Source organism: Cricetulus griseus, chromosome 3 (assembly GCF_003668045.3).
Source record: "Cricetulus griseus strain 17A/GY chromosome 3, alternate assembly CriGri-PICRH-1.0, whole genome shotgun sequence".
NCBI lineage: Eukaryota > Metazoa > Chordata > Mammalia > Rodentia > Cricetidae > Cricetulus > Cricetulus griseus.
In genome coordinates, this window is record NC_048596.1 from 3,688,869 (window position 1) to 3,712,593 (window position 23,725).

The 23,725-nt window shown below is 40.4% G+C and overlaps 1 protein-coding gene across 1 annotated transcript in view; it reads right to left on the reverse strand.

The window, feature by feature from the left end:
- LOC100764329 (attractin-like protein 1) overlaps window positions 1–23,725 on the reverse strand; it is a 542,646-nt gene that overhangs the window by 409,976 nt on the left and 108,945 nt on the right. Inside the window, 1 exon segment of the mRNA XM_027406896.2 lies at window positions 7,913–8,006. Within this exon segment, the coding sequence (XP_027262697.1) occupies window positions 7,913–8,006 (94 nt within the window).

The window sequence follows — 23,725 nt, forward strand, 5'->3', positions numbered from 1 at the left end:
GAACCTTTACTATTAAAAAGTAATTCTCAGAGTACATCTGTTATCAGTGTCTGTCCTACATGAACAAAAGGGTACACACACACACACACACTGCACACACCCACACACACCCACACACACTGTACACACACAGGCACATGAACATACATATGCATATATATATTGGTACTCTCTCTCCTGTACGTGTATACAGGCACACACACAAGCTCACACTCACAGTTCTCTCAGTTGTGTTGAGAAGCTTTTCTCTAAGTCAATACACTGAAGCACAATAGACTAACATGATCTGAATTGAAGAGCTTGAATTCTTGAGCTGTCATCACATTATTAAAAATGGATACATATGGAGACTCAAACACATGAACTCTAAGTTAAATACTTCAAAACTAATAACAACAGAGAAACTTATGAATTTTAAAAAAAACTTTATATTTTTCCATGTCCTGTTTCTATAATAAAATTGAAATGATTATCAGTGCCACCCAGGTATACAGTGTTTATCTGCACAATTCTATTTCTTGAAATACCTTTCCAAAATTAATTTTATAAAAAGCATGTACTGTAAGCAGGGAACACTGTGGACTGGAGGTGGACCAGGGAGTTTGCTCTAAGACTGAGTCTCCTGCTAAAGTCAAATGTTTCACCCACAGTGGCCATGCCAAAGTGGCTGAGAGTCTTACATTTAGGGCTTCTGCTCAGTGAAGACACACCAGGACCAAAGCAATTTGGGGAGGAAGGGGTTTATTTGGCTTACACTTCCAAAACCTTATTCATCATGGAAGGAAGTCAGGACAGGAACTCAAACGGAGCCCAAACATGGAGACAGGCGCTGATGCAGAGGCCATGGAGGGGAACCGCTTACTGGCTTGCTTCCCTGGCTTGCTCAGCCTGCTGCCTTATAGAACCCAGGACCAGCAGCCCAGGGATGACACCGTCCATAATGGACTGGGTCATCCTACATGCCATGAGATCACGAAAGGCACTTTCAAATTCTAAGCTTCATGGCATCTCACAAAAGCCAGCCAAGTTTACAAGTCTTAGAATCACTAGGCTTCACACTTTAGAGTATTTATACATTTATACATTACTGTTTAAACATGACGGCTTTTCGCCAAGCTCCACATTCTCCCAATTGACACAGCTATGATCCCCAGTGATCACCCTGACACATCAGGACAGTCACTGCCTCAGTTCCCATCAGAATCGTGGCATTTAGTGACAGTCATCCAAGTTCAAAATCCCATCATGATGTCCCTATCTAGAGACACTATGAACAGTACCTTGGATGGGATCCCCTCAACAGAGGACAGAAGGACCTGGCGGTGCATATGTTCACAGGGAGTGACAGAAGGCAGCCTTAATGACAGAGCAGAACATTCCATTGTGTACACGAGTGTTATTTTATTGATCTAGTCATTTGGACTGTTCCATTTCCTAGATACTGTGAACAGTGTACATCCATGTGGCAAGTAAGTAACATAGTCCCTCTGGCACACACCCCACAGAACAGGTGGGTGACATGACAGCTCTAATGGCAGCTTTATGAGGAACTTCCTTACCAATTTCCTCTTGACTACACAAGTTTACACTCTCATCGGCAGCAAACAAGGGTTCCTTTTTCTCCATATCCTTGCCAGGATTTGCCATCATGAGTCTGATAGCGACATTGGCTGGAGTGAGCTTAGATTCTAACGTTTTCCTGATGGCTAAGGAGGCTACTACTTTGTGAAGTGTTTATTGGCCATCTGTATTTCCTCAACTGTTGAGTCCAGTAGTTGCTTTTGTTTGGAAGTTACCACTTTTTCAGTACCATGTTGGGGAAAAGGTTAGATGGAGCATTGTCATTACTGTGACAATGTGACTACTTTGTATCCATTTAAAGAGATTGTCTTATGATTTGTATATTGCATACTTCATTCCTTTGTTTGAGATTGGGGAGCCAAAACTGGCCTTAAATTCACTATGCAGCTAAGACTGGCTGAATGTGTATTTAATCACAATATTCATGCTTGGCCTAACGAGGCTGCCATTCGCTTCCATCTTTTATTTCTTTAATCAATTAACAAGGTGAGGGTCAAGGATTTGTATTTTAAGGAGGCTTTTCCTTCTTTTGCCCTTTAACAAGGGGGAGGACAATATTCTCTCCATCTCTCTACATCCATGAGCAGACACAGGAAATGCTAAGACCATGTTCATTCTTATGTCTTTGTTGTTCCTGGTGCTACTTCCACCACTGTCTGCTGTCCTCTTTAGCCAGGAAAATGTAACACTGACCTACACAGTCCAACGCAAGTACACTGTGCTGAGAACATCTTCATCCTCGATGAATCCCACCTCAGAAGTCACAAAGAACAATTAATATATCCGCAGAGAGTTTTGAGACTGATGCCATGGGTCCCAGAAGTTGTTCATTCAAATAAAGGACATAGACAAATGCAGTGATACACACACACACACACACACACACACACACACACACCCGCACCTGTAGCACTGGCCACGCCTTTGGGGGCATGGTCATAGATGCAGACATGATCAGTTAAAAGGAATAGGACTGGGGCTCTGAGCCCCTTCAGGTCTTGGAGAGCATCCAGGTGGCAGAGTCTGCATCCTTGAAGCGGGAGCCCAAGACAGCCATTTTTTTCCTGTGTTAAGTTCCTTTTCCCCAAATAAACTACACTTCATCTTACTGGGTCAAGCAGCAAGCATCCTGATGTCCACACCCATAGACAACTACAAGGCTACATGGCCAATGGAAGCAATAACTGGGAAACAAAAAGAACCAATATTCACTTGGGAAACTTGCAAAAATATGTGGCATTTGCTGACACATTTAAAGAAAAATGGAATTTATCCTTGGAAGAAAAGATTTGTGGTATTCTAGGTCATTAAACATAAGAAATCTGTGTATTTCACTGTGGTGAGTATAATACTAATAGCATGAAAGGCACTATAGCAAAACCCTCATCAATTTTGCTTACTAATACCATGCAATAATTTAATCACAGTTTGCTTATTTAGACGACCATCTCTGCTTCCTAATAAAAGCATTTTCCAATACAACCACAATATAGCAAATAATTATTTTCAAAATGATGATCTTATTTTTATTACCCCCATTCAAAAGTTAAAAATGTACTGAGCAGCCACTTGAGATTCCTCTACTGGGAATTGTTTTGAACTGTACTCCATTTTTAATTGGATTATTTGGTTCCTTGACAGCTACTTTCTTGAGTTCTTTATATATTTGGGGTATTACTTCTCTATTGGATATGGAGTTGATAAAAATCTTTTCTCATTCTGTGAACTACCACTGTGTCCGACTGACAGTGTCCTTTGTCACATAGAATCTCTTCAGTTACATGAGATCCCATTTATCAATTCTTAATCTTTGTGCCTGCACTATCAGTGCTCTGTTCAGGAGTTCAAGGTTATCCCCACTTTCTCTTCCATTAGGTCTGGTTGTCTGGTTTTAGCTTGAGGTCTTTGATCCACTTGGACATCAGTTTTGTGCAGGGTAACAACTATGTATCCATTTGAATTCTTCCACATGTCAACATCTGGTTAAGCCAGCAACATATATGTTGGTTTTATTATTATAGCTCTATAGTATGGCATGAAATCAGGGAGGTGATACACCCACCGGTTCTTACATTGTTCAGGACTGTTGTAGATATCTTGGGTTTTTATTTTTCTATGTGGAGTTGAGAATTGTCCTTTCAGTGTCTGATAAGACCTGTGTTGGAGTTTTGATGGGGATTACACTGAATCTGTAGATTGCTTTTGGTAGGATGGTCATTTTTACTATGTCAGTCCAACAAATCCATGAGCATGGGAGATCTTTCCATCTTCTGATATCTTCTTCAATTTCTTTCTTCAAAGACTTGAACTTTTACCACACCAGTCATTCATTTGCCTAGTTATAGTTACCCCCATGATATTTTCTATTATTTCAGGCTATTGTGAAGGGTGCTGACTTCTAAGTCCATTTGCCATTTGTATATAGGAGGCCACTAACTTTTTTTGAGTTGGGAAATGAAAATCAAAACTACTGTAAGATCCCATCCTACACATGTCAGAATTGATAAGATCAATAACACATGTAACAGCTCATGCTGGTGAGAATGTGGAGCAAGGGGGACACTCCTCCATTCCTGGTGGGAGTGCAAACTTGTTCAGCCACTATGGCAGTCAATACGGCAGTTCCTCAGAAAATTAGGAATCAGTCTCCCTCAGGACTCAGCTATATCACTCAAGCATATACCCAAAGTACACTTGCTCACTACATTCATTGCAGCTTTATTCGTAATGGGCAAAACTAGATGTCACTCAACTGAAGAATGGATAAAGAAAATGTGGTATGTTTGCACAATGGAGTATTACTCAACTGTTTTAAAAAAAATGACATCATGAAATCTTCAGGTAAATGGATACAGCTAGAAAAAAAAAATCATTCTGAGTGAGGTAACACAGACCCAGAAAGACAAATAGGTATGTATTTTTTTGCAAATAGATATTAGATGTTAAGTAAATGATAACCAAGCTACAACCCACGGACCCAGAGAGGCTGGGTAAAGGAGAGGGCTCTAGGGGAACCCATGTACCTTTCCCCCGGAAGGAGAAAGAGATCGTGCAGGTGGCCTCTGGGCAGGTAGGGACAGGAGTAGGAGGCAATGGAGGGAGAGAGTGCTGGGAGAGATGGCTGGAACTGCAGGGCATTTGGGGGATGGTGTGGAAACCTAGTGCAGTGACGATTCCCTGGAATCTTTGCAGGTGACTCCAGTGAGGACGCCTAGTAATGGAGGGGGATGGGGGATGAACTTCTGTATGCTGTGCGTATATGTTTCTCTTATTGGTTGATGAATAAAAATGTTTTGGTCAATGGACAGGCAGGATTTAGCCAGGTGGGAAATCCAAACAGGGACAGAGAAAGGAAATAGGCAGAGTTGGAGAAACGCCATGTAGCTACCAGGAGGGTAGGATGTCCAGGTATTCTCTGGTAAGCCAAGACCACGTAGAGATACATAGTGTAATAGAAATGGGTTAATAATTAAGAGAGAACTAACCAAGAAAAAGCCTGAGTCATCAGCCAAATGGTTTATAATTAATATAAGCCTCTATGTGTTTATTCGGGACTTAGGTGGCCACAGGACAGAAACTTCTGTTGACAGGAGGATATGGAGTCTAAAGTGGCCATCTTTTGTAGCCAGACAAAACTTTCCAGTGGTAGCACTGGGTTGTATCCAGTTGAGTTGTTGGCCAAGGCAGCCCTTGGTGATCCCTATACAACACAGGCTGGAGCTAGGACAACATTCACTCAGCTTATTGAACATAGAAGGTGGAGCTGGTGACTTCCTTCACCCCAACATTCTAGTCTCTTTGGCCTGGGAACGTACTCTGCAAACTACTGAAAGAGAAAACTAGACATCAAGCCAGCCACAAAACCCTTGACCTACAATCTGTCCAGCCTGAAAGTTATGCTGGGGCAACGGTAGCGCAGCACGTGTGGGAGTGACCAACCAATGTCTGTCACAAAAGGAAGCCCATTCCCTGAATGGCCAGGATCTGGCCAAAAAAAAAAAAAAAAAAAATCAATGAAATGATTCCTAACAATATTCTGCTACATTCACAGATCAGTGCCTTATCCAGTCATCAGAGAGACTTCCTCTGGCACCCAACGGGAGTGGATGCAGAGACACGGCCAAATATTATGTGTAGAATCTAACCTGGAGGTCTCCATTGAGTCCCTGCCCTCAGAGATCAGAGAATCCCACAGAAGGAGGGGAGGAAAGATTATAGGAGTCAGAGGGGATGGAGGCCACCAGGAGAGCATGTCCCACAGAATCAGTTACGCAGGGCTCACATGGGCTCACAGCAACTGAAGTGACAAACACGGCCCCCGCATAGCTCACCACCAGACCCTCTGTGTGTATGTTATGGTTGTTAGCTTGGTGTTTTTGTGGGACTCCTAACTGTGGGAACAAGTGTGTCTCTGACTCTTCTGCCCACTCTTGGGGCTCTTTCACTCCTCGTGGGTTACACTGTCCAGACTCTAGATGAGAGCTTTGCCTTGTCCTACTGTATCCTCCTGTGTCCTCTTTAGCTGTTGACTCTCGGAGGCCTGCTCTTTTCTGAAGGGAGACAGAAGGGGAGTGAGATCTGGGAAAGGAGGAGGTGGAGAGGACTGGAAGGAGTGTAGGGAGGGGGACCTGTGGCCAGGATGAGAGAAGAACCTATTTTCAATCTTTAAAAAACAAATAAATAAATAAATAAATACACTTGCATTCAAAAAGAAGTACTGAACAGAATCATGTCTATGAATACTATCTACAAATTATTCTTTACAAGCTGGTATTCCAGTGCCTCTTTAGAAAAATACATAAATTAGATCAAAGGCAAAGTATATTTTTGTCATTCAAACTATGTATTTTAGATAAAATGTATATGCTTGGCCTGCTACCTGTATGAAGCTGAGCATGTCAGCTCATAAGTAAACAAAAATATTGCTGTCTTCTGTCTAAGAACAAAAGCATGTTCTTAAAATGCCAATTACAAAGTAAGTAACTGCTAACATGCTATATGGTTGAATCACTTATGAAAAACTGCAACAATTGTTTTCAGTTCATAATCATAGTTGCAATTAACATTTTTTCTTTTGTCTGTGACACCATACCCTGGACCCACAGGTGTTACCTTCATTGCTGTAATGAAGTAGTGATGCTTATGACCTGATATATAATTTGAAGAAATGGATAAGAATGCTGCAAGGCATAAATACAGTTCAAGTTCTGTTCACAAAACTAGTAAGTTGGTCATACCGTAGCCTTAAACTCTCCTAAGCAGGGGTCTGTGGAGATTCACTAGCCTCCTGACAAAAAAGCTGGATCTATTTAGAAAACAAGCATTACTTGTTTTCTAATACCAGAGCATCCCTCCTAGCACAGAGTGTGAGCCTCTGGTTTAGCTCATTGCTCACAAGGCCTCAGTGGTCTGCCTGACAGAAATCGACTTTTAACTGTAGGGATTACAGATAAGAGACTCAACTGGCTATTTAAGGATTCTCTGAACTTGAAAGTCTGTGATAGTCAAAGATATCAAATAAAGATAAGCAAAAGTTGGTTTCTGTGTTCTTTAGATATAAATTCTAAATATGCACAATTTAGAGAATTCTTTATTAAATAATTTTTCTTGATAATTACATTTTAATATAATTGAAACATGTTTTTCTCAAATAATAGATATTCATGAAAAATGAGCATGCATGTGTACCTAGTTAATATGAAACCATACAAATCTGATTTTAATATAATATACAAGAATAAAATTAAGAAAAGAAAAATAATTTAAATGTGTTGCCTTTTAAAGTCATATTTGGAAGGTAATAAAAATTAAGAATAACTAAATGATAGAAAAAAGTCATTGGGGAAGTACAGAGAGCAAGATACTGAGTTCCTGTGTAATGAACGCTCTAGAGAAAAGGAAAGCTGCTGGGTTCAGTGACTCAGCAGTGACACAGGTGTGAACCCCAGAACCATGTACATACATGTCAGGTGTGAGGCCTGTGCCCCTGTCAGCAATGACACAGGTGTGAACTCTGGAACCATGTACATACATGTCAGGTGTGAGGCCTGTGCCCCTGTCAGCAATGACACAGATGTGAACCCCAGAACCACACAAGTCAGCTTGATGCTGTGTTCTCTGACAGCTGGCTCTACAGGCTCTGCTCTTAGCCTCTAGGAGACTGTCATCTTTAAACATCTATGTTTTCAAAGGATTTGATAATATGTAAATGAAAAGAGCTTACAATAATTTAAGTTTAACTAACATACTACAACACTCAAAAATGAAACATAAAAATCAGTCTTATAACACAAAATCCATAAAAGTTGCAAGAATAGTTCTTCATACTTACAATTGGCACTGGTCACCTTTTATTCCTTTAGTTGTGCAGAAACATTTTCCTGTGTGCAGATGACAAATATTTGCATGGCCACTGCATGTGCAAGCTGTAAGCCAAAAACCAACACAGTATTATTAGTATCTTATGTTAGGAGGCCATTTCCTCATGTCATATGAGCTATTTTGTCACTTAATGTGAAAGTTTGCAACACTGCGTACGATCCCTAGGAGTGTCCTGTGTCTACCACACTCCTAAGGAGTTCTCTAATTAATTCCTCTGTGCTTCTGCTTGTGATCTGATAGAGCAGGTTCAGGAAGCAAGAGCTCAAAACAATAGCAGTTTAGTGGTCCACACTCTACTCCCAGCACATGAAAGATGCATGGTGCACACCTCCAATACCCTCGTGTGGGAGGTGAATACAATGTAAACACACCTCCAGTCCCCTGTGGGGGAGGTGAAACACAGTAAACACACCTCCAGTCCCCTGTGGGAGAGGAACACACGGTAAACACACCTCCAGTTCCCTGTGGAGGAGGTGAACACACCGTGCACCTCAAGATTATTCTCAGAATTATAACTTCAGAACACTAAATTAAACACTGCATTGCACAGGACATGATTGGTTTAGTTGTAGAAATACAAATCTCAATTTTCTCTTCATTATTTCCTAACACAGCTGCCTAAACAAGACCTAGGCAACAATGAAGACACCGACAGATGAGCTAACACAAAGCAGGGAACATTCGAGGGACATCAACCCTAGACAAACAGGCAACTAAGAAATGTAGAAAGTGGGAGAAAGAGACATCCCCAGCCCCCAAATGTTCATTAATGCAAAGTGATCAGCCCTGAAATCATGACTATGAAGCTGCAACAATAAATTCAGACTGTACTGGTGTAACTGCAGACAAGGAGTGAAAGGAGAGACCAAGTCCACATGCTCGGGAGCTGAGACAGCTCGGCAGGCCTGGGGGAAGAATGGGCTGGATCCTGCACACCAGCCACAGAAGGCATCCAACTGAGTAAAAGGCCTACATCTACGGTTTAAACGATCCCAAAACGAAATACTCAAGAAGTGTTTCTGACATTATTTGAGCAATTATTTTGGCACTGTTGTGATTTAAATAAGAAATACTCCCGTGGGCTCCTGGATTTGAACACCAGGGTCTCCTGTTGATGACAGCGTGGGAGGTTCCAGAACTTGAGTGGGTGCAACCCTGCAGGATGAATTACACAGGAGGCGGGATTGAGGGATTATATCCTTGATGCAGCTACTGTGTTCTCTCTCTCTCTCTCTCTCTCTCTCTCTCTCTCTCTCTCTCTCTCTCTCTCTCTCGATATATATAGATATAGACAGACAGATAGACATCTGTGTGTGTGTCCCTCTCTCTCTTCCTCCCTCGCTCCCTCCCTCCCACCTCTTTCTCCCTCTCTACTTCTTACGTGTAGATAAAAAAATGTCATCACGGATATCTTAATTAGTTACTATTGCTTGGATAAAACTCCATGACAAAAAGCAACTTACTGGGAAAAATATTTACTTGTCTGATGCTTCCACATCACTGTTCATCACTGAGGAAAGTCAGGACAGGAACTCAAAAAGGCAGGAACCTGGAGGCAGGAGCTGACATAGGGGCCAAGGAGGGGTGCTGCTTACTGGCTTGCTCCTCAGAGTTTGCTCAGCCTGATTTCTTATACAACCCAGGAGCACAAGGCCAGCGGGAGCACCACCCACAATAACCTTGGCCCTCCCCCATCAATTGCTAGTTAAGAAAATGTCCCACAACTGGATCTTATCCAGGTTTATTTTCTCTATCGAGGTTCCAGCATTCAGAGGACTCTACCTTGTGCCAAGTTGACATGAACTAGGCAGTTCCCTGATCCTATACCTATGCCTGCCATGCCATGCCATGGCACACACTGGAAACATAACTCAAAACAAACCCATCTACTGTGAGCTGCTGTTGGTCATGGTATTCTATCACAACAATAGAAAAATAATTCATGAAGTCACCAAAGACACGAAACAGGAAAAACAGAAAGCAAGCAAGTACAGGATGTACTTCATCAATCTTAATAAATGTGTAAGAAAAGAGATGCCAACAATAAAATAAAAGAGCAATAAATTAAGGAGATTTTTTTTGCAAATCATGTATCTTACTTGTGTCTAAAATATAAACAACAATTTAATTCAAAAAGAGATAAATTTCCCAATTTAAAATAAAAATCTATCCATTAATTTGAGTCAACATTATTTGAAGGAAACTGCACAAATGTCCGATAAGCACAGAAAAGGGTAGTCACTGTATTAGTAGCTAGGGAAATAAATGCAGGTCAAATTTCATATTAGATAGCATTGATACTCCTAATCAAAATGCAAACAATGGACAGAACGTATGAGGATGCAGAGAAGTTGGAACCTGCATGGATGACCAGTGGAAATATAGATGTGTACAGCTGTTCTCAGAATGTAGCGGGTGACAGAGTCGTCTAGTTCCAGCCAGGTAGAGAATGATAAATAAAACATATCCATAGTGGGAAACTACCAATACGGAGTCAGGTAGAAATATAAGGGTATTTAATAGGAAAAAGCCTTACTTACAGAGCGACCTAGCCAGCCGGCGTGGCAGCAGTCTGTTCGCAAGCCCAAAAAAGAGAAACCGAAAGCGAAAACGCAGTCACCCTATGTCCCCGACCACGCCCTCTCAAGCTTGCAAAGGCGTGGTCAGGCACACCTGTAGCCAGCCCCTAAGTAGGCGTGGCTACAGCCTCCCCTACAATTCCCCTTTTAGTCTAAAAGAGGATTAAAACTTAACAGTTTAAAGTATCCAAAATTAACAATCATAAAAGTAAAATATAAGAAGATACAACAATCTGCTTATGTCATACCCTAACTATAGGCGTGGCTACAGCTTCCCCTACACATATCTTCCAACAATATGCATATGAATGCTTATCACACTGTTCACAACAACTAGGAAACTGAAAGACAGCTCAAATGCCCATTAACTAATACAATTTACTTATCAAAGTAATATTATTTGACATTAAAAGTTAACACTTCTCATACATGATTAAGCTTAAACCGAATGAATCTTTAAAAACCCTTAAAACAAGAAATTCTCAAGAATAATTAACCTATACAAATAATAGATTTCTAATTGCCTTGGTATCCAGGGAGAAGGGGAAATTAAGGGAGGAGGCTGCTAATTGTTTGTTTTGTTGTTTTTGTAGAGGGAGTGATGAAAATTCTGTCAAATAAGACTGTAATCGTGAGGGTGCGTTTCTGTCAATACACTAAAAATCCCTGAATCCTATCCTGCAAAATAGCAACTTCCATTGCATCTTTGTTATAGCTCAGTAAGGCTGTCCTAAAAATTTTGGGATTTGACCATATTATTAAACATTGAACATTTTATTATCTTTGGAAAACAGATTATTAATATACTAGTTAATGCTTACTTCGTAGGTATAGGTATAAAGTAAGTTTTGTATTGGGATATCCCCAAAAATTTGGTATTTATTAAAAGAGAGTTACTAATATATTTTAGACATAGTCATACATATAATTTTGTATGTTTTCATTTAATTTTGTAGAATTTAGTTTGAGAATATAGGATTTGAGACACCTACAAATGAAAGATAAGATTAAAACAAGGAATAAAGAGTATCATCAAAGTATAAGAGAACACAAAGATATATTGTTAATATGTAACTGTCTGAAAAGGAAAAAACATGCCATCACACAGTTAATCACTAATCTGAACAACTTAAGATAAATATTGAGGCATATTTCAATGCATACTAAAATCAATGTATATTAATATTTTAAAACTTGGATTTTATTTATGCTTCCTGGAAAAGCATTATGGTTTTTCTTATAACACTTATAATTCTTGCAAATTTTCTTTTTAAAAAACTATCTTTGTTTAGTTACTTTAATAATTTCTGAAAAAGAAATATTAAAATACCTTTTATGTGAGCTCATTTTGCAAGAATTCCCCTGTGGTATTAGACTTCTGAGTAAAATAGCGCAAACGCACCTTAAATGCAATTGTTTAAATTTACACTGCATGGCAGTTTTTATAGTATTCTGTGTTGTCAGCATCTGAGGCCATTGTTTTGTGCTGAATAAGCACCCATGAAACCATCATGCTGTGGCCTTTGGTTTGGGAAACTTTATTTGGCAATGATTTTATAGCCTAGATGCACACTAGAGGGACATGATATACTTGCATGGTATCTCTGTCCCCAAGAATACAAAACTGCAGTAGCAACTTATAGCAAAACTAAACAATGAGGTTTTTAAAAAAAAAATTGTAGGAAGGTTTTTCATCCAAGTTACAGAACACATTGTAGGAACACAAAACCAAGCAGTGGTTCTACATAGGGCAATGGTTTGGAGGTTTGGAGATCATGTTATATTCTTCTATGCTAATTACACTTAGTGAAATGCCATTTATGTTACCAGTTAGACATCTAATATACAATTCTATTACATAAGGTGAAAATATACACAGCCACATTATTCAAAATTCTGTCCTTCAGACTTGCAATAGGCTCCTACAGTCTTGTGTCGACCAGTCAGACCACAAAAAAGCCAACACCTAAGCTTCATCCCCTCTCCCTTGAGTCATCTATTTGGGCACAATAAGGGAAGGTGTATCACTCTCAGTGGTCTCTCAGGTTCAGTGCCACAGCAGGTAAGACAGCCATGAGATGTCACCTCGTTCCATGCAGCTGTGGGTAGAGTGCACATCCGAGGCCAGTGAACCCGCTAATAGACACACAGCCCCATGACTCTACACACAGTGCTGCAGAGAACTGGTGTGGATGCCTCAACAACCTAGTGCTCTCAGACAGGAACTGGATGGTACAGTCTCCCAAATAGGCACACAAACATTGCTGGCTGGTTTTCTCTTCCATGCTGCCAAATTCTTCATGCAGATTGCTAATTGTCTTGTCCATCTCGCTAAGCATTCCCTGTGTTGCCGAGTCTCCTGTCATGTACTGGAGTGAATTTATTTACTTATTTCAATCCTCTTTCAGGTTACTGATGATTTTTACATTAAAAATTTTTGAAAACCTCAAGAAATATTATTTATCTGTAAAATAGTTACAATAGGCCAAGCATCAGTGGCACATGCCTTTAATCCTAGCACTCGGGAGGCAGAGGCAAGAGGATCTCTGTGAGTTTGAGACCAGCCTGGTCTACAAGAGCTAGTTCCAGTACAGTCTCCAAAGCCACAGAGAAACCCTGTCTCGAAAAACAAACAAACAAATAAAAAACCAGTTACAATAATAAATTATAAATACAATTAGACCTTGAGGCAAAGTTCTCAGCAATGTTCTCGGCATAAAAAAAAAAAAAAATGACCAACAAATATAAAAACAACTTGAAGATGACGCAGGAGGCTTGACTTCTTAGAAAATTATGAAATACAAAACATATAAAGATGTGTAGAATATGAAAAAGGTGAGATTTAAAAGTTAAAGAGTTATTTGGGATCCCAGCACAAAGATGCCCTCTTAAAGGTTTTGTAAGTAGTTACTCTGTAACCGTTTTGGACAATGAAGAACTGAAATGAAAATGAAATCTCCGGAATCACTGTCAGAACAAAGCTGTTTCTCCTTTCCTGCAAAGAAAGTATACAGAGGGTACAACTGGAGAGACTGGGTAACTACTATATGGGAAGGGTGGAGCCTTGAACTAAATTAACGAAGATTTAGGAAATCCGACACCTTGTCAAGTCATCTGCGACATTTAACAGCAGCAGCAGATGAAGGACCATGAAGTCCTAACTTCCTAAATTGGGGAAATAAATCACAAAGGAGGGAATGTGTGTCATGGACAGAGAGGTAAAGAATAATGTTCTAACACATGAGGGAAAGGAATCGTGGATTCGCTAACATCAAGCCTAAAGTATTTTTAAACAATAATGTCTTTGAATTCAGTTATGTAACTAATTCAATGGATGAATATTGGACCTTGTGTAGAAACGTTCACCAGAAAGCCGAGGATCAGTTTCCAGCTAGCTAATAATATAGACTGCTCACAGTGTACTATTAAATCTGACGTTCTTTCGTTATAGCCCCAAAACAGACTGAAGTTATAAAATCTATAAAGAATGAGGAAGAAAAATGTGTAAGTCTATGCATGGCTAATAAAAACGTTAAGCATTTTTACCCATGCCTAATGGTGAGAAAAGTTTTCTTATGTAATACAGTTGTAGAATTTAAAATTTTTACAAGGTAGTTACAGAAAACAGTTTTGCTAATGGTCTCTACATTGCTCTAGATATCTGAAATGCATAATTGGCTTTTATACAATCACTAATTATCCTAAGCAGTAGATGAGCACTGTAAAAAAGCATATCCAATTTGGTTTAGCACTTTAATACACAAATACATTTAGGAAATTGTCTCCTGTGTCAATGCATTCAAGGCTACTTCCAACTTTCTCTTCTATCAGGTTTAGTGTACCTGGAATTATGTTGAGATCTTCGATCCACTTGGAGTTGAGTTTTGTGCATGGCGATAGATATGGAGCTATCTGCAATCTTCTACATGTCGACATCCAGTTATGCCAGCACCATTTGTTGGAGATGCTTCCTTTTTTCCACTGTAAAATTTTTACTTCTTTGTCAAAAATCAGGTGTTCATAGATGTGTGGATTATTATCAGGTTCTTAAATTTTATTCCATTGATCCAAGTGTCTGTTTTGATGCCAATACCAAGCTGTTTTTATTATTGTAACTTGAAGACAGGGATGGTGATGCCTGCAGAAGTTCCTTTATTGTACAGGGTTGTTTTGGCTACCCTGGGTTTCTGTTTTTCCATATGAAGTTGAGTATTTTTTCTTTCCAGCTCTATGAAGCATTGTGTTGGGATTTTGATGGGGATTGCACTGAATCTATAGACTGCTTTTTTGGCAACATTGCCATTTTTACCATTTTGATCCTACCTATCTCTCCTATGGGACATCTTTCCATTTTCTGATATTGTCTTCAATTTCTCTCCTCAAAGACTTAATATTCTTCTTGTACAGGTCTTTCACTTGTTTGGTTAGAGTTACTTCAAGATATTTTATATTATTTGGGCTACTGTAAAGGGTGATGTTTCTCTGATTTCTTTCTCAGCCCATTTATCATTTGTACATAGGAGGGCTACTAAGTTCTTTGAGTTAATCTTATATTCCCCCACACACATGACTGAAGGTGTTTGTCAGCTGTAGTAGTTCCCTGGGTCACTTATGTAACTGTCATTATGATCTGCAAATAGAAAAAGTTTGACTTCTTCCTTTCCAATATGTATCCCCTTGGTCTCCTATTGCTGTCTTACTGCTCTAGCTAGAACTTCAAGTATTATATTGAATAGATATGAAGAGAATGGACAGTCCTGATTTTAATGGCATCGCTTTGGGCTTCCATTTAGTTTGATGTTGGCTGCTGGCTTTCTGTATATTGCCTTTATTATGTATAGGTATGTTTCTTGTGTCCCTGATTTCTCCAAGACCTGTATCATGAAGTGGTATAAGATTTTGTCAAAGGCTTTTTCAGAGAAGTTAGGTAAAAAGGAGGACACTAAGAGAGACACACATGGAGGGCCCATGAAGGAAAAATAGATAAGATCTCCTGGGTAAACCGGGAGGGGTAGAAAGGGGGGATAGGGGGTGGGAACATGAGGATCAAGAAGACCGAGCTGGGGGAAGACAGGAGGGGGGAGAGCAATGAAAGAGCATCCTGATAGAGGGAGACACTATGGGGTTAGGGAGAAACCTGGTGCTAGAGAAATTCTCAGGAATCCACAAGGATGATCCCAGCTAAGTACCATAGCAATAGTGGAGAGAGTGTCTGAACAGTCCTTCCCCTGTAATCAGATTAGTGATTATCCTAATTGTCATCACAGAACCATCATCCAATAACTGATGAAAGCAGATGCAGTGACCACAGCCAAGCCCTGGGCTGGGCTCCTGGAGTCTAGTCAGAGAGAGGGAGGAGGGATCATATGAGCAAGGGGGTCAAGACCACGATGGGGAAACCCCCAGAGACAGCTGACCTGGGCTAGTGGGAGCTCACAGACTATGGACTAACAGCTGGGGAACCCTCATGGGACTGAACTAGGCCCTCTGAATGTGGGTGACAGTTATGTGACTTGATCTGTTGAGGGGGGCCCTGGCAGTGGCACCAGGACCATACCAGGGGCATGAACTGGCATTTGGGAGCCCATTCCCTGTGGTGGGATACCTTGCTCAGCCTTGATACTGGGAGGGGAGCAGGGAACTTGGTCCTGCCTCAACTTGGTATGCCAGACTTTGTTGACTCCCCAAGGAAGGCCTTAACTCCTGTGAGGAGTGGAAGGGGCTGGGGGCAGAAGAAGGAGAAGGAGGGAGAACCAGGTTGATATGTAAAATAAAAAATAAATTTTTAAAATAAAAAAATTAATTTATCAGAATGAAATCAAATGCATGCCCAGTTTCTTATGTTAGCTTCCATTCTCCTGGAATATTTAAATAAATGTTTTCAATTTAGGAATAATATTTCCTACTGACTTGAAGTATATATTTTAAGTTTCACCAAAGGTTTGATATTTTAAACAAAATAGAAGTATAAGTATATGTGTGTGTGTGTGTGTGTGTGTGTGTGTGTGTGTGTGTGTGTGTTTCTGTGCATATATGTGTGTCTGTCTATGGTGTGTGTGTGTCTGTCTGTCTGTCTATGGTGTGTGGTGTGTGTGTTTCTGTGCATATATGTGTGTCTGTCTATGGTGTGTGTGTGTCTGTCTGTCTATGGTGTGTGTGTGTGTTTCTGTGCATATATGTGTGTCTGTCTATGGTGTGTGTGTGTGTGTGTGTGTGTGTCTGTCTGTCTATATGGTGTGTGTGTGTGTTTCTGTGCATATATGTGTGTTTGTCTATGTGTGTGTGTGTGTGTGTGTGTGTGTGTGTGTGTCTGTCTGTCTATATGATGTGTGTGTGTGTTTCTGTGCATATATGTGTGTCTGTCTATGGTGTGTGTGTGTGTGTGTGTGTGTCTGTCTGTCTGTCTGTCTGTCTGTCTGTCTATGGTGTGTGTGTGTGTGTGTTTCTGTGCATATATGTGTGTCTGTCTATGGTGTGTGTGTCTGTGTGTCTGTCTGTCTATGGTGTGTGTGTGTGTTTCTGTGCATATATGTGTGTCTGTCTATGGTGTGTGTGTGTGTGTGTGTGTGTGTGTGTGTGTGTCCATGAGTGTGCATGTATCTGTATAGAGGAGAGGAGAGGACAATCTCAGGTGTTATTCCTCTAGTACCAAACACCTTTGAGATTTTCAGATCTTTCAATGACCTGAACCTCTGCAGACAGATGTGGCTGGCTGGTCATTGAGACCAGGGACCTGCCTATCTCAGGGACTAAGGAAGGCACACCACAACACCCGCCTGCCTTTACGTGGGCTCCGAGGCCCCACGTCAGGCCCTCAAGCACTTCAGTGACTGAGCTCCCTCTCTAGTACCCAAAACCATGTTACTGCTAAGATATATTACAATATATGAAATCACTTGTTTTTCAAGACAGGGTTTCTCTGTGTAGCTCTGGCTGTGCTGGAACTCACTCTGTAGACCAGGCTGGCCTTGAACACACAGAGATCTGCCTGCCTCTGCCTCCTGAGTGCAGGGATTAAAGATGTGTGCTACCACCAACCAGCATGAAATCACTTCCTTAAAAAGCAGATAGTGCTAAATTCTTATGACATAAAATTTCAAGCAATGTTATAATGTAGCTAAATATCACTTCAAAAGAAATGAAAAAAAAAATGTTGACCCATTAGATGAAATAACGATTTCTATCTAGGTCCAAATAGACACGTATTCAACTTCTACACCTAAGACCATTGTTTTCCAAACTCCAGAGACAGTGTGAAACTACTCATGGAAAGACAGCACAACAAGTGGCATGCATTGTTATCAAAAACTGGTAAACCTGAGCTTCACATCATAGAAACAAGTGTTCCAGAAAATAATACTTAAGGGGGAAAAAAAACATAGCTAGATTTTTTTCAAACTTGAATCAAGTGTCTAGTTAAAGTTAGGAAAGAAGAAAATAGAACTTTTTTGAAAATTAGAGTAGGAAGCAAGACCTTGAGGAAGGAAGAGAGCACACTAAAATTCTGAAGGAAGTCATGGAAAAGCCCACTGTTCAGAGCCACTCCTGTGCCTAAGGAGAGCCTGGAACCAACCCGTAGAGGCTCCTTTCAAAGGACACCGAGCTGAAGAGCAGATGAGCATCTTCAAACACCCAAGGTCACTTTGTCTGGAGTGTAATGGCCACAGCAGGGCCAATGGCCTCATGCGCTTTTCAAGTCTCATCCTGGAAATCCCCTTATGAAAGCGAAGGGGGCGAAGAACGAGAGAAGATGAAGCAGTCTACAAAATAGCACTGAGGATCCAAAGTCAGGAGGGACTAAGAAGGCCCATTACAGAAGCGCCAGGCATGGATGGCATGTGCTCTGAATTTGCAAGAATTAAATTTCTCTCCTTTATTTTAGTGAGTGCTCAAATTCATCTGATTATTAACTAACAATGGTTTATGAATAACAAAAAACCTCCTCAACCTAGGAGCAAAATAGTACTTATTTTCCTGTATTCTTTCCAAGTTTTAAAGAATGCTATTGTCATACTCTAGAATGCTTATCATATATTAAATATTTCCCTAAGTCAGGTACTAATAGAAACTCACAGTAAACCAAAATATAAACTAAGTATTGCTGACTGAACGTTACTAAAACCAAGTATGAGTGCACTGCTAGGTAAAAAGAACTTATTCATAATACAAGCCAAGCCCATTAAGTGTTGTGTGATAAATTTAGCCAGAAGAATATGGTCTAGAAGAAAGACTATTAGTCATACGAGACTGGGAAAGTGTTTTCCTTTTGTAGTCATATTTCACAAATAAATAAGCATAAGAAATCCAGTCAACTATTTTATGGTTAATAACATACTTAGCTGCTTTATATAACGAATGAATTATAATGAAAAGCATGCTACTAGTAATGATTATAGAAAACTGAAGCATAGATTAAGTCATTGTCCTCAGCTATCAAGGGACCACTAAATTAACTCTGGAATTGAACTTTCCCAGATCATTCCATCAAAAAAAAATTTCTTTGTCCCTTATTCCATCATTTGATTTATTCAAAATACAATGAGAGTATCCCATAATGTTTGTAAATTTAAGTTATAGCATACATACTTTGTGGCAGTCAGCAAGCATTCAATCACTACTTGGTGATTTCAAGGCTAATTCCTCTTTGTAAGGTACTGTAACTTGTGCACTGAGCTGTCTACTCTTAAAAAAAAAAGTCATTATCTTCTACTGCAATTTATAAGTCAGTTTAGAGAGAGTATTTTTTAAAATATACCAAAAATGCATTATTTGAATATGCTAATTATAATTTCAGAGTCCCAAAATGTGTCAGTGTCCCATTAAGGAAAAAAAAAGTAAAAGCACTTCCACTGACTGGAGGAATTCAACTAAGAGTGAGCCCAGACTTGAATTCTCTGCCCCACTGTGCCTTCTGTCATTTTCTGTCTGTCGTATGAGTTTGGATCTGCACCTGCTGAACACTGCCCTGTCTTGTCTGTCCCTGCCTTTCTCTCTGTGTCCCTTAGCAAAGACCTTTACATGGTATTTATTGGACAGAATAGCTGGGGAAGGAATGAGCAACACTTTAGCAAAAAGGGACAAAGTCACTAACTCCAGCTGCCCCCAGCCACCCCAGATAAGAAACAAACAAAGGCTATCAAGCAGTGTCCATATGTTGTCTTTAACATTTATAGTGGATATTCATTTTACAAGGAGGCTTTCAACCCATTCAGTGTTTGCATGATATACTGTCATAGCATACACAGACACGCATGCAGTATTTGAAGACAGTGGCATGGAAGAGTACTTAATATTATAGTTCTGCAGCCTGGTGTCATGGCACATGTCTTTAATCTGGCTCTCAGGAAGGAGATGTCACAAAGGGAGATCTCTGTGAGTTTGAGGACAGCCTGATCTACATAGAGAGTTGTTGGCTAGCCAGGGCAACGTAGTGAAACCCTGAAAAACAAAACAAATTTACGGCTATGCATTCACTTCTGTGGAAGTTAACTGCATGGAAAATCCAAGGCAAATAAGATTGACTGTAGTTTGTTCTCTTAAGGAGAGGTTAAAAGGATAGAATTTTTACACAGAAGGAAAGTGTAATGACCTCAAGGTGTACTATTACTTCTAGTTGTGAGGTCCAGCAAAATCTTCAGTCACTTTGATAATTTATTTGTTTTTATTATTTTATGTGTGTCAGTGTTTTGCCTGTATGTATGTGTGTGTGAGGGTGTCAGATCTTGAAGTTATAGGCAGTTGTGAGCTGACATGTGAGTGGCTGGGATTTGAACCCAGGTTCTCTGGAAGAGCAGTCAGTGCTCTTAAACCACTGAGCCATTTCCCCAGCTTTGAAGAGACATTTTCATAATAAAAAGTCACCAAATTTGGGGTTAAAAAATTCCTGTCAAATAATTTTTGGTGGTCTGCAGGGGACCGCAGTCATGCTGAGCAAAAGCTGTGCCTTTCAGCTAAAGCCCACCTGCCTTGCTTTGTTTATTGCTTGTTTGAGGTGCTGTCTCTCTACAGTAGCCTTGAGCATCACAGTGTCTTCCCTTGAATACATGATTCTCCCATGGTAGCATCACCAAGTATACCGATAACAGACATGTGCCGACAGCCCACCAGTGTTATTCAATTTTATTAACATACTTAAACCTACTAACTTTATGAATGCTGATAATCACAGTATCACCATAGTAACTAGCATTGGGGGCTTAATACTCAGGAGAAGCACACGCTGTTTTATAAATAATCTCACACAAGAGGCTGGGTAGATGCCTCTGTTGGCCAAGTGTTTGCAGCACAAAAACCAAAGTCCAATCCTCAAAACTCATTACAAAAAAAAGCTGGGCCTGGGCTGGCCAGGGGTCTGTGGTTAAAGATGCCCGCTGCACAGACCACATGACCTGCGTCCCTCAGCAAGGTTACAGAGGAAGGACAGAAATGACTCCACACCCATGGACATATAAGCAACTCAGGACTCAGTGGGATATAGACAGAAGAAAAGGAAAAAACAACAGGAAGTAGTCGGGGTAATGGGGGGACCCAAGGGAACAGTGAAAGAGTGAATGGGGGGCTGTATAATCAAAATACACAGACATATGAAATTCTCAAACAATAATGTATTACTGTTTACAGATTGTTCACTGACTTCCAACATGTACCATGGCATGAATGTCCTCTGTAAACATGCACAAACACATGCATGCATGTGTACACACACACACACACACACACACACACACACACACACACACACACGCATACTCAATAAATAAATGTTTTTAAATACAGGCATTGTGGCATTCATTTACAATCTTAGAACTGGGCAGGCAGAGAAAAGCAAACCCCTGATGCACACTGGCAAGCCAGCACAGCAGTTGGTGAGCTCGTGTCAGAGCCATACCTCAAAACAGCAGACTGAGGAACAACGCACGAGGTAAGCACTGGTGGGCACACTCAGGTGCACACAATGTGCACACCCACCCCCAAACACATGTGGGGCTGCAATACACACACGTGTGTGCACACGCACACAAGAATGTCACTGAGGATTTGTCATATCAATATAAGATCACTTCATTTTACAAACAAGGAAAGTGGGAACTAAATAATTTATCCAATGTGATAGTACCAAGCAAAACTAAGCAATATGGTATCAAAATTCAAACTTTTGATGGTTAGTTGGTATCATCCTTGTAGATCTCTGGACATTTCCCTAGTGTCTGATTTCACTTTCAACCTAAAATGGCTCCCTCTTTGATGGTATCTCTTATTTTGCTCTCCTCTATTCTTCCCCCTACACAACCTTTCTGCTCCCTCATGTCCTCCTCACCCCTCCTCCTCTCCCCTTCTCATTCTCCTAGCTCCCTCTCCCCTCCCCCCATGCTCCCAATTTGCTCAGGAGATCTTGTCCCTTTCCCCTTCTCTGGGTGACCATGTATGTCTCTCTTAGTTACTAGCTTCTCTGGTGGTGTGATTACAGGCTGGTAATCCTTGACTGATCACTAGGAAACCAGCATGGAACTGATCCAGACCCCATAAATGTGGGTGTCAGTGAGGAGGCCTCAGAAATATATGGTGCCTATTGTAGTAGATCAGTGCTTATCCCTAGCATAGGAATGGACTTTGGGAGCCCATTTCACATAGAGGGGATACTCCCTCAGTCTAGACACATAGGGGAGGGCCTAGGCCCTATCCCAAAGGATATGACAGACTCTGAAGACCCCCCATGCAAGGCCCCACTCTCCCTGGAGAGCAGAAATGGTATTGGATGCCATGGTGGGAGAGGGAATGGGGATTGACATGTAAAACAATCTTATTTTTAATTTAAAGAAAAAAATTCAAACTTTTGGTTGTTGCTTTCCAGGCAGGGTTTCTTTGCCTTGAACTCACCAAGATCCACCTGCCTCTGCCTCCTGAGTGCTGGGATTAAAGGTGTGTGCCACCACTTCCCGGCTTAAAATTCAAACTCTTAATAGCACTGTATTCTACTGCAATTTACAATGGTTATAGACATGTATAATAATCTATACATACTCATTCATATAAGATCTGTAGATACACATGTAAGACCCTAAGAAAGCACTTTTAATCATTATTTATATCAATAAACTAACTACAAATGCCATAATCTAAAAACAATCTTACAAAGTTACCAATGTAACAATGACAATGTATGAGCAGCTTTCAGGGGTTAAGCTTCTAAAAGTAACCCATAACCTGGAGAGAAGGCTCAGGGGCCCAGAGCCTAAACCACTCTTCTAGAGGACCCAAGCTCAGTTCCCAAGAAATGGCAATAAATGTATGCTTTCTGGCCTTTTAAATTTTAATTTTAGGCATTACTACATAATTTACCAGTGTGACACGTTGTTTATTAGTTAGGTAACTAATAAACATTAAAAAATCAGTTATTTTTATGTATCACACAACGATATAAAGTCACAGACAGCAAGATATCATCTTGCCACCTTTTAGGACCTAAAAAACAGTCAAGGATTATTTAAAGATTCATAAAAATCTATAACAATGAATAAGATAGACATCAATCCTTCTTTCCATTTAATTTTCTATTTACTGTGCCTCAGCTTGCCAGATGTGTCATGTCAGCAACAAAAATTAATTCGGAATAATTGAGCTTGCTTTAAATCTAGCAGAGGAATACTGTCCCCAAAGGGGAACATATTTCTCAAAGCACCCTGCCTACTGAAAACATAAAGCCTTTCATAACAATTTAAATTATTTTATAGCTATTATAGAAAGTGACTTCTTCCTTTTGCCCATGTAGGCAAAAGTTTGTATAAGCAATCATATGAATTTGGCAATACATTCTGACAGATAGTATGGTACTTTCTAGGATTTAGAAAAAGAAAAAGGGGGGGTTTAAATAGATGGCTCAGTGGTTAGGGACGCTCTGTTCTTCCAGGCGTTCAGTTCCTAGTACTGGTGTCAAGTGGCTCATGACCTCCTGTAGCTCTATCAGCAAGGGCTGGAGAGATGGCTCAGTGGATAAGAGCACTGGCTGCCCTTCCAGGGACCCTGGTTTGAGTCCCAGAACCCATATGGCAGCTCACAACCATCTGTAACTCCAGTCCCAAGGGATCGAACACCCTCTGCTGGTCTCTAGGGGTACTGCAAACATGTGGTACACAGACATACACTCAGCCAAACATCCATAAACATAAGAGAAAAATAAAACTTCA